The sequence below is a fragment of the Parambassis ranga genome, chromosome 8, assembly GCF_900634625.1.
Source record: "Parambassis ranga chromosome 8, fParRan2.1, whole genome shotgun sequence".
NCBI lineage: Eukaryota > Metazoa > Chordata > Actinopteri > Ambassidae > Parambassis > Parambassis ranga.
The window spans coordinates 1148217-1160180 of NC_041029.1; the positions used below are offsets into that span (position 1 = coordinate 1148217).

At 41.6% G+C, this 11964-nt stretch overlaps 1 protein-coding gene across 1 annotated transcript; it reads left to right on the top strand.

The window, feature by feature from the left end:
* Window positions 1-230: 230 nt before the first annotated feature.
* Window positions 231-11552, top strand: hs3st3b1a (heparan sulfate (glucosamine) 3-O-sulfotransferase 3B1a). The gene is made up of 2 exons (XM_028411616.1): window positions 231-1033; window positions 9958-11552. Exons 1-2 carry the CDS (start codon window positions 540-542, stop codon window positions 10574-10576), a joined length of 1113 nt encoding a protein of 370 aa, XP_028267417.1. The 5' UTR covers window positions 231-539; the 3' UTR covers window positions 10577-11552.
* The last annotated feature ends 412 nt before the right edge of the window (window positions 11553-11964 follow it).

Here is an 11964-nt window from a genome sequence, read left to right on the forward strand (position 1 = left end):
TAGTGTGACCTATAGTAAATGTATGGAATGTGTTCATACAACACACTAATGTGTGGTATGACCTACTTTGATCATGTAGCGCATATAGCCTATATCGAAGTTTTAGAATTAGTACTTGCTCATCGCAGTTTTACTTTGAAAGGGTAACGGAAGTGTTTCTGTCACATTCCGGCTCCTTTGACGCTGCTGCCATGTGTAGATAAGTTGGTGCTTTCGTGCGAGCGCCCACACTCAGCGCCAGTGATGGAAGACAGACCCTGACGCGCACCGCCCGCTCAACTGGTGACTGCCGGCTTCAGTTACTTTTTTACTGTTTTGGTTTCTAGTTAGAAATGAAAGTAGCCTGTTAATTTCATTATCATAAAAAAGGCAAAGCTCGCGCCGGAGGTGTACGTATGTCTGTTCAACATCACTTTCCCTTTTGGCGTCTCGTGTTGCGTTTTGCGTTATTGCGCCCAGGATTTGAGCCATGGCAGAGGAGTGACACATCTCTGCCAAAATGCCTCTGAACCGGAATGTAACTTTTTCACGGCGTTCCTATGGAATATAGTCCGATTTTACACAATATACATGTTGTGCCATCACCCCACGTGAAAAACAAACTCTTTGTATTATGCATAATGCTGTCCCTCTGGATATACATGATATATTGTTGTGTTGGCTACTGCTCAACGATGCCTAACCTGACGTACGGCCTCGCGAACAGACACGAAAATGACGCACAAGTTGACAATCAGGAGTCCTCTTTGGGAGCGTCCAGGGACCTACTGAATAACGGAAACGATGTGGACAGCAGAGGAGAGGAGTGGGACGAAATGAGAGGCGAGGCGAAGACTTTGGATGATAACGCCATGTCAGGTTTCCTCAATGAGTCGGAAAGTAAAAAGTTGCCTCAGGCGATCATCATCGGGGTGAAGAAAGGAGGGACCCGGGCGCTGCTGGAGTTTCTGCGCCTGCATCCAGACATCAGAGCGGTGGGAGCAGAGCCGCACTTCTTCGACCGCAACTACGACAAGGGACTCGACTGGTACAGGTACACAGCACTCAGTCCTATGACTTACATTAAAACAGACGAACACTTAATGACCTAACATTAAAGCACATAAATATAACAGGCTTCATATTTATCTTTTAAACGGGTCCAAGCGCGCACAGGAAGCACAGCTTCTATTCTATTCTATTCTAACACTTTATTATGTGCATGAAAACAGTTACATAAAGATTTCTGTCCCCTAAATGTCTATTTAGTCCTGCTATGTTCATCAAGTAAGATATCATGTATTTTGGAAATTAAATAAAATAAAATAAAAGTTTACAAGCAGAATAAGGTAAATGTCCTGTGGCATATTAAATATTGTAAAATATGTAAATGGCCTGTCAGAAGTTCATAGTTTGTGTTATCAATTACTTATCCTTACTATAAAAATGAATATGATTCAGATCCAAGGTCACTGCAGCAACAAGACACGACATGTGAATCTATATGATCACTTTTTAAAACTCTGCTTCAGCCACACAATAAACCCTGCTGATAAGATGATGATAAGTGTGACCTGAGGTGCTATCATTATCTAACATATTGTACAAACTCGTGACGCACATATGAGAAGCCAGATGCGACCATTTAAACATTTACCAGATCCTTCAGTTTTACAAGTACACTCCAAATATATCCATCTTTCTATAAAGTAAGCAGAAATGTTCAGGTTGAGCTGAACCAGTGGTGTTTATTTACAAAGCACAATTGATTTTGTGCTTGTTTGCACAACCTTCACTGAAAGTTCTTGGAATTTTTTTCCCACATCTGTCCTTGGACTTTTCTGACAACAGGTGGAGGCACCAGGGAGAAAATACAATAATAAAAAACAGCTTCAGCCGTTTTCCTCTTGAGTCTTCTTTAGCTTGCTTTTGTCAAAGGTTTTTGACTTCTGTTTGTCAGCTGGTGAACTCTGGACGCAGTTCAAAGAAACAGGCTTAGAGTTCAGCAGGTTGTGTCATCCTTGAGACTAAGATTTCAGAGGTACAGATAGAACTGCAGTGATTCCTTTCGACCTCAGGTATGTGTGTGGACTCACTTTTTTACATAACATTTTATTCTGTCAACTGGCAACTGTTGTCCTTGTACCTGCATAGCATGCAAGCTTTACACAGTAGGAATAAATGATAAAAATCAACATGCTCGGTTGAGTGCCTGACATGAGAGCCAATGCATTGTTAATAAGAGATAATAAGAGACACTGCTGCTTCAGGTGTCCATTTGACTGAGCTGAGGGATTAACTGGCAATGTCAAAGGATCTAGACACTGTTTCAAAGCTGGCTCCATAAAGCTACAATAGGGGAAGCGAAGCATTGTTCAAAGGACTTCTTTTGGCTTAAGCTCCTTTAAGAATTTCCGGACAGGTTTAGGACATTTTTGGATGATCGGTTTGTGAAGAGGGTCTTTTGTTCTATCTCTACAGACTGAGCACGAAGAACAAATTGAAATCGTCCCATGCTTGAAGACTTTTTAATTATTGTGCTATAAGCCTTCATGCTATTTTCACCATTCACAAGTGATGCACGATGTATGTTAAGGATGGGTTATGTCTAAAGAGAAGAGGATGTCACTTTTAAGGTTGTATAAAATAAACTAATATGAGGATTATGTCTTCTTTAGCTGGAATGTGGATTTGATTGTTGGGTACATATACAATGAAGCCTTCTTTTCCCACATAGGTGATCTGGCTAATTAAAACAACTTGTCTTGAGTTGTCACACTGCAACAAATTGACCCCCACCATGACATCAAGTCAACCGTTAATGACCCTTTAGTCATTCTCAGGAAACCGTTGGCGGCCTTTGAGGTGGATCACTGATGGACGAAGTCCTGTGTCACGTCTGATCAAAGTTAAGCCTCAGCATAGAACCTATAGGAGAAGGTGTCTGCTGATTTGTTTGCCCATATGTTTCACTTCATCGCCCTTTCGCCTAATAGTGAGCAGTGGCTCGAGGCAGGGAGCAGTCTGCTGGGTGGGCTTATCAGCTCCTGCGGTGGCATTGAGTTGTGCCCACAGCATTTATCGTCTGTGATTGGTGTGTCCGGCCTGTGTCCATCCCTCCGGAGGCCCACACAGTGGAGAGGCCCTCGCGCAGCAGGGCGCCAACCACAATATAGCATGTTTTCACCCCCAGACAGACAATTGTACACACTTACTCACACAGAGCATAGGAGGCAACTCCCAAAAGTCGTGGGAACGGCTTCCTCAGCGGCCCCTCCTTTCTTTAGTAACAGCAGAACTTCTTCCTATATGTCTTTATATGACAGGTTAACTACTCATCTATTGAGTGCACTCTAAAAACCTCTATACAGTAGATGGGACTAAATAGCTGTAATCATGTTTTTCTTCTTAAGATTCCGTATAAAGAACAATGAAGAGCTTTCTTACTAACTCATTGAGTGTGTCACAGAAGATGGACTAATCCTTCTCTGAGCCCCAGGGGAGCTTACTGCAGGCCAGTGGCAGATAGAGGGCAGTAAATTTAAACAGAGTCTTTTCTTACTGTTGCACTATGGAGCTCAATGAAAAGGGATGCATGGAGGAACCCCCGAGGACTGCATTAACCCTGACAATAAAAGAGCAGACAATTAGTGTGAAACATGTTTTCTCTGCCTTCACTTTGTATGCAAATGTGCTCAGAAGGGTGAAAGTGCCCTTTGACGAAGCCCAGCAGGAGTTCATCAGAAAGAGCATTCATTGGAACCTGCCCAAGAAAAGACTTCAACGCTGTGCCTAAGCTTTTTTTTTGCCTGAAAGTTGACTTTCAGAGATCTCTGAGTGAAAAGTTTCCCAGGAGTCGGTTCATTTGAGTCCACTGGTGGCTTTTTGCTTACTCGACATCTTCATCTGCAGAGACGTAGGGGGAATTGGTGTGAGTGAGATCGCTTTCAATAAAGGTATCTCCCTCTTTAAACTAATGTGTCAGCACACTGACAGGAAAAGAAGGGAACAGTGAATTGATAATGAGATCTTTAAAAGAAGCAGTTCACCCATGCTGCCTGTTGTTTCAGATGTTATTTTCTGCTCACTGTGAAACCGTGCACTTTAAAAACATCATGCCCTACAAAAAGCAAACCAGACACTGTTCATTGTAGGTTCTATACTAGCTAGCAATCCTAGAATAAGTCCTCTAGATTGTCAGTACTGGTGATGTGCACCTCCCCTCCACGTTCTGGAGATTGGAGATTTAATTTGATGCAACAACCCCCTGGGCTTTTACTTGAGGCAATTTGTCAACCCACAGCACTTATTACAGCACTTTGGAAAGAGTGAAACAAAACAAGTTCACTCCTTTATATCCCCTTGAGTTGTTGGCTTCCTTATCTCTTGCTTTTGTAGTATCTTCAGAGAGAATTTGTTGTTTCCTGCTTCTGTCTGTCTCTGCTGCAGAGACTCCCTGACAGAAAGTCAGCTACTTTGGAAAGAGCCAATCTGCCTCAGCCATCTTTGTTTTGCTTCTTTGAAGTCTTGTTTGCTTTTGCTGATCCTCTCAGACCAGCATGCATCTGTGGGGAATTACCTAATTCTTCCAACCACTACAGAAGTCAGAATCCTACATTGCTTGCATAGAATGGATATCTCTATCCAGTTCTCATTACATGAACCATGCAGTTATGATGTACTGATGTTATACATGGCATACGGTTTTCCACACTAACCCATACATTATTCTCAATGTTATTTTCTTCTTTGTCTCTGTGTAATTATTGCTAATGATATATGAAATCTGACATATTCATTGCTTTGTGTAGAACCTCTTCAGTCACAAAACACCACTATTTCTTCATTCAGACATGTACTAAAGTGTGTTGGCCTTGTTAGAAGTGCGTTTAGCAAGCAGTGGTGGGGACTTTTTTTCACCCTCACTCTTTTCATGTGTAACCTTGAGAACCAGCCAGGATGGATTTCATATACAGTGCTTACATTCATACTGTGCTTCATTTTCACTCTGCAGCTGAATTCATATTGTTATGACAAAGCTTGTCAAGTTATGTGTTTGCATAGACCGTATATATATAGCGATTGATGACACGACAGCATCACAAAAGTGATGCCAAAACATCTGGATTCCATCCTAGGTCTTTAACCCCACCTTCTGTTAGTGGATGGGACATAGAACCAAACAAAAACTAAAAAAGGACTCCTCAAACTCCAGCTCCAAGTTGGTGTCTTTTTTTCCATGGCAACACCCATAAGTGACACATTTTGGCCTCATGTTGCCACGATGAACAGAGGTGGAACTGCACTGTATGTCTTTGTATATGTTTGTGGCTAATCCATAACTGTCCAAAACAATCAGTGTTCTAGGAGGTAGTTCTCAGTGACTTTAGATCTACTTCACCTGTCCAGAAGTAATGTCATGTTATCACTGAATGGGCAGGATGGCCCAGCTGGCAATTGGTCTGACATACATGTGCATAAAAGTTGCCAGACCTCCATAAAAGCAGGTGAATTTTGTTGTTTTAGTCTCCACCTTGTTAGGGGAAAACTTCTCGGCCAGCATTCAGCTATGCAGACGGGACAAAAAGCTGACTGCTTTTGTTTCTTTGTATGATTTGCTAACCTATATCCAATTACCCCTTTCCAAATTGTTTTTAACATCTGCAACACCTACACACATTATTTTATCTTTTAATGAATCTATAGCAGAGTCTGACACAAAACTCCATTCGGTTAGACAAAGCTGTTTGACTGCTGTTGAGTGCAGTAAGCTACAGCTGACCTGCATTCATATCCACTCACAACAATCCCACTTTTATGGCAGTGTAAAACATGCAGTGTGAGTAGCTTGTTGTTTATGTTTTTTTCCCAGCACAGGATTTATGCATGCTCTGCCTCTATAGAAATGGTCTGTCAGAACAGTAATGTGTTAATGCAAGGCTGGCAGTTATGTGAGGGAAGCCTGTGTGGGTCATCCAATGCTCCGCCTCCTGTTTGCACCACACAGCCAGGTGGCCTTGAGTTCTGCATACTGACAGTAATAGCAGAGGCCTAAAGGCTCAACGTTATATACAAAGGTTATTTGAATAAAGGGTGATTAAGATGACTTCCACACAACTGATAACATGATCTGCATTTGCCAGAGAACACCTTCCCCAAAAAAGCTTCCCTCTTTGATTTCTGTCTGGAACTTGTCTCGGAGTAAATTGGTCTGATTATTCCAAGTGGCTGCATACCAGCACCTCTACCTCCTGTCTTTAAGAGGAAGGATGATTCCCACAGTGGCTGTAACCCTCCCAGCTGGAGGGTAAGATTAGAACTCATCATGACATTAGATAACGCTGAAGGTTTTTTTTTGTTCTGGAGCTGTCCCTTGTCACAGGGGTCTGAAAAACTGAAATATAGATGCCAATTAGAGTCAGTCAAGCAGAAACACTGCAGGATACCAAAAAGTTTTCTTTACTGCACTTGTTCCTTAGTTTGGTGAACTCATTACTGAGGGCATCCAGCAGCTGAACACGAAAGCTCGTGCAGTAACATTGTAAATTCCTACCTTTGAACCTGCTTTCTGATAACAGTGTATGTAAACAAAGCGCCAACCTCTCAAACAGCCTCTTTAATGGACACACCTGACGGCCCAGCAGACTAAACACATTACACAACACAGCACTGCTGGATTAATATCCGTCTGTAGGTTGCAGGCACTGCATCTGAAATAGCAGCTGACATCTTAGGCCTCAGGGTCGAGGTTTGAACTGTCACAACCTGCAACAGTGCACCTGATTCTGATGCTTTGTCTACCGTCCCTGTTTAAATAAACCAAGGGGGAATGGGTGTTTATAAGGTTTGTTTTTAATGTCCCAAATACAGGCAGAAACACTTCGAAGATTCAACTTAAAATGACAGTTTCAGAGTATCTGAAAGTCTGAAAGGATTTATTTAGGGACAAAAGTGAATGATTGCGACTGATGATCGGTGATGCCTTTGCATGCCTGATTGATAGATGAGGATGAACCTATTGGTTCCAGGCGACATTGTTTATTAAGCAGAACAAATTGTGAAAGCTTGCTACATCTGGCCCCCCTAAGGCAACTTTCCCACTCCTCGCTCAGTCAGAGATGTTCTCCCCCTGCTCTATCTCTGCTGCCATGAATAATGCATGCGCTCCACACACAGATTGTTTTCTTCATTGACTAAGTGGAAAGTTTGATTGGTAGTAAGTTTTCTGTGTCCCCTGGAGGCCCAGGGAAATGCCTAAGGCGCTCCCATTGTGTGTCTCCAGGACATACAGGAGATAATTGTTTTGATAGAGTTGTTTGTTTTTCTATCTATTACCATGATTAGGTCTGTTTTTTCTCCACACACAATTGTGGCTTTCAGGGAGAGAAAAGTGCAATAAATGTATCAGACCTAAGGCCTCTGTAGAAATGAAGGTGACACCAGGTGATGGCACTAAAACTTCCCATTGCTCTACTAGTTTCCAGCACATACATATGTAAGATGGGTTTGCAGAGGGAAATTGAAGCTACTTTGCATACCAACAGATGGTTGGAAATTATGTTAAGCACTTTAATAGCACATCCCCCATAAACCACTCACTACCACAAACTTAGAATATCACTATAACTATTTAGCATCTGTATTGCGACTAATGTAAAGCCACAGGAGGTATGATGGGACCGGATGTGATGAGATGTCTGCACACTGCTTTTGATTCAAGACATTTGTCAAATCAGCGTGAGACCTCATCCTCTAATGAAGGGGCAGAAAGTTAAGAGTTAAACAAAGTCAGATCCTTTGGAATTCTTATACTGTACATTGATACACAACCAGGGCTTTAGCTGTGTGAGGTTAAACCTGATGACAAAAATGTTTAGTCAGCACTTGCAGTCTGTGGCTTTGTTAAACTGACTGCAGGAATCTCTGTATGTTCTTCATGTTTCTTCACATTTCCCTGGTTTAAAATGGCTGTTCAGAAATCGAGTCGCTTTTTGTCACACTTATAGCATAGGGTTCCAAACCAAAGATGAATTCATGCCTTCTATTTTCACACATGCAGCACAGAACACACACTTCTGTGTTCTGTACCTACCATTTGTATTTTTATTTCTTTTTTTTGTTGGTGTCTACAGGGAATTGTCAGTGACAGTACTGACTGATCTCCAGCTGCACATGCACCAGGAAAAGTGATATAACACCCTGGATCTGAAAGGAGAGCAAAAAAGAAACTGCACCTGTACATGTGTTTTTTTTCTGTATAAGAAAAAATTATAGAGAAAGTGAGGAAACGTTGAGAGATTTTAATGTGGATTTTAGAAACCTGCAGTCACCTGTCTATTAATAAATCTATTTCACACATATATCCTGCTATAGATTAGATCATCTACCTAAATTAAAGGCAGCTGGACTCCACAGTCATCCTTTCCTGACATTTACTGTATATGTAACTGAAAACACAGTTATTCTAATTCATATATAATAATATATTGATTTCCATATTTGTACAGGATAAATTAATATATTTGTTTCATCATTACTTATTATTACTTAGAACATATTTCTGGGTATTATTAGGTCCTATCTAATGATAATAACAGACAACATTAAAACATATGAATAACAAAAAATATGTAAACTGTCTGTTTATGGCTGTAAATAAATGCTTACAAACCAAATGCTGCTGAATAATGCTCAATAGTCAAGTGTGTCAAATCATCAGTAAAGCAACGTCTTGTCACGTATGTTGGACTTCTTCTCTCTTTAGATTTCAGCAGTCTAAAACAATACCTTGGAGTTCTTGTTGAGTCGAGTCAGTGGACAGCTCTTCACCTTTTTAGATCGTTCCATCGGTTTACTCATTCACACATTCAGTTCTACTTTTGATGCTGGTGAGACGCAATAAAGGTGCAATAGTCAAACTGTCTGTCAAACCTCTGTGGTAAATTTTCCTCACGCCACAGTAATGTGGTAACTGCAGTGCACTTTAAATGCCTGCTGGGTGCATCACTGCTGTCTGTGTGTTTGTGTACGTCGGGCAGGTCATTCACCAACTGCAGCTCATTTTAATCCTCTGACTTTGGTTAGAATAGTTTTGTATGCTATCGGTTGTAACTATCAGCTGTTTTGCTATTAATTTTGGCTGCGTCAAAACAAATGACTCTTAATATCCTTGATCAGGAGCAGTAATATTGTGCCCTTGTGTTTCTGCTTGATTTAAATACTTGCCATTGACTCTCATCATTTCTGGGGCCATCTCTCTTCCTCGCTCTCTCCAGGGACGAGCCAGCCACCCAGTCAGCCTACAGGCCAGCCAGCCAACTCAAATGCTCTAGTGTGTTTGGCTTAGCCCTAATCCCCCTTGGCTCACTTTAGCCATTATCCAGTCAGGGCTGCAGTTAACAGGCTATATTATGATCAACCAGAGCCACCCAGGGTCAAGAAGAATATGCAATTGTGGGAGTAGACAGCTCCAAAGGAATGCAAAGATTAACCACACTCTTACACTGTGCTAATATGAGGAGAAAGGTGCATAATATAACTGCATACTAAAGACTAAACCATCATTGTCATATTGTAATGGATGTGAGAAATATTTTAGTTTGTGTGTGTATTGTTAGGTTTGAAAGAGGATTAGAACCTTTAGGGTGTGTACATAGAACATGTCATGAACTGTGTTTTGTGTTCACACACAATTTACAGATGATTGTTGGCACTCCTGCTCTACATAACAGTCCCTGTCACTTTGGCTACAGTCACACACACGTTAATGCAGCTCATGATGTCTACAATTGTCTTCTTGATGATGATTGAGAGACTCCTGTCTGACATTATTTTTAAACCTGCCACTGAGAGACCGTGTCAGTGCTAATCTCATCATTCTTCACAGGCACTTATGTAAGAATATATACAGTGCAGACGTGTCTATGTCAAGTCATCATCAGTGCAAATACAAATGAAATGTGTTTGTGTCTGTTACAGGGAACTGATGCCCAAATCATCAGAAGGTCAGCTGACCATGGAGAAGACCCCCAGCTACTATGTCACCAAGGAGGTCCCTGCTCGCATCTACACCATGTCTAAAGACACAAAGCTGATTGTAGTTGTGCGGGATCCTGTCACAAGGGCAATCTCAGACTACACTCAGACCCGCTCCAAAAAGCCGGACATCCCCTCATTTGAGAGCCTGACCTTTAAGAACATATCAGCCGGTCTGATTGACACCACGTGGAGTGCCGTTCAAATCGGCATGTACGCTAAGCACCTGGAGCGTTGGCTCCAGTTCTTTCCCATGGAGCAGCTGCTGTTTGTCAGCGGCGAGCGACTCATTACAGACCCTGCGGGCGAGATGGCTCGCGTCCAGGACTTTCTAGGACTCAGGAGGGTGGTCACAGAGAAGTATTTCCACTTTAACCCAGCGAAAGGCTTCCCCTGCCTTAAGAGACCCGAGGGGAACAGCAAGCCACACTGCTTGGGCAAAACCAAAGGCAGGACCCATCCTAATATTGACCCAGAGGTGGTGCAGAGGCTAAGGGACTTCTACAAACCCTTCAATAGCAGGTTTTACCAGATGACTGGCTATGACTTTGGCTGGGACTAAGAGAGGACAGACTTTTTATTATGGTATAATTCTGAAGATCTTGTTTTACGGTGTATGTACAGTATTTGGTGGTGTATAAATTCTCAGAAGTCTATTTTATGATAATTTATTGTTATAATATTAACTCACTAAGCTGCCTAACCTGGTTTCAATCCTCATGGCATAGCACAGTGTTTTACAGGTATTACATGAAGGGTCAGGGTTGCTTCACCTCAGGCTGACAGAGATCTAACTCAACAAACAACAAGTAATATCCCCTAACATTTTGGAGGTCCCTCTTATAGGCAGGTCAATACAGGACTCAGCTGATCCAATCCAACTTGCCATGTGGATCAATACAGTAATAGGTCCTCATCATGTCAATTAGACCTGAGTGATGGCACAGCCTTGATCTTTCCAGCGTCTCAATAAACCTTGGACCATTAATGGTGTGGACCCTTGAGCCTAATTCAAGTTAATATAGGAATATACATATACACTGCAATGTGTGTTGACTGCAAAAGAATACAATGGCCTGTCACAAACACTCTTTGGAATGATTTTATTCATTTTTTCCCCAGCGCTGCTCCCTGGACTTCATAATGTCATATGACTCACATTTATTGATCTGTGCTGAAATTGTTCTCATTGATCACCATGTCTTCATTATGCCCTTTTCCACAATGCATCAGCTGCTAAAGATTTACACAGAATCAGATTCAGAAATATCAGTACATATACTGAATATACTGAACAATACAGAGAGTTTTTGAAAAAATTCAAGAAAGAACAGGTTTCATTCATGGTTGAGTTTTATTCAGCCTTTACAAACATCTGTCAGAATGATTCCACAAAGATCTGCTGCAACCCTGCTTGTTGTAGAGGCCATATTTTCTGGATTTCTTTACAAATCCTGGAATGAAACCAACCTTGAAAGAGACAAGGTACCATCATTGTCATTTTTATGAAGTAAGAAATAAATCTCTCTTCCATGAAAGTCATCTTTGGATTTATTACATCGTTTAAAACAAAAAAACCTGTTTTACTTGCTGTACTTCTGCTGCTAATGCACCACCCCCACATCACCTGTATAGATTTCTGGATCCCTGTAGGGAAAGGTGTACTGCTGTGTCTAATTCACCATCTAGCACATTATTGTGCTTAAGGGCTAATTAGCACAGCTCTGTTAACTACTTTTAGCTACCTTAGCCTCCCACTGCCACTGCTGAGAGAGTTTTGTTGCCATGACCCCCACAGACACATAACAAAGTGCCGGGTTTCTGAAAGAAGTGACACATTATGAAAAATGCTTTACCTCTATGCCCCTAGAACGATCTGTTGGTACACTTTGTCCAAAAATACCTCTTCTGTCAATATCTTCTATTATAATTTATGGAGGTTTGTCTTTG

What these genes read in the sequence shown, in the direction of transcription:
- hs3st3b1a (XM_028411616.1), top strand. Translation starts at nt 540, where the DNA reads ATGGAATATAGTCCGATTTTACACAATATACATGTTGTGCCATCACCC. An exon ending in AAGGGACTCGACTGGTACAG is followed by an intron (nt 1,034 to 9,957) that starts GTACACAGCACT and finishes TGTCTGTTACAG; the next exon opens with GGAACTGATGCCCAAATCAT.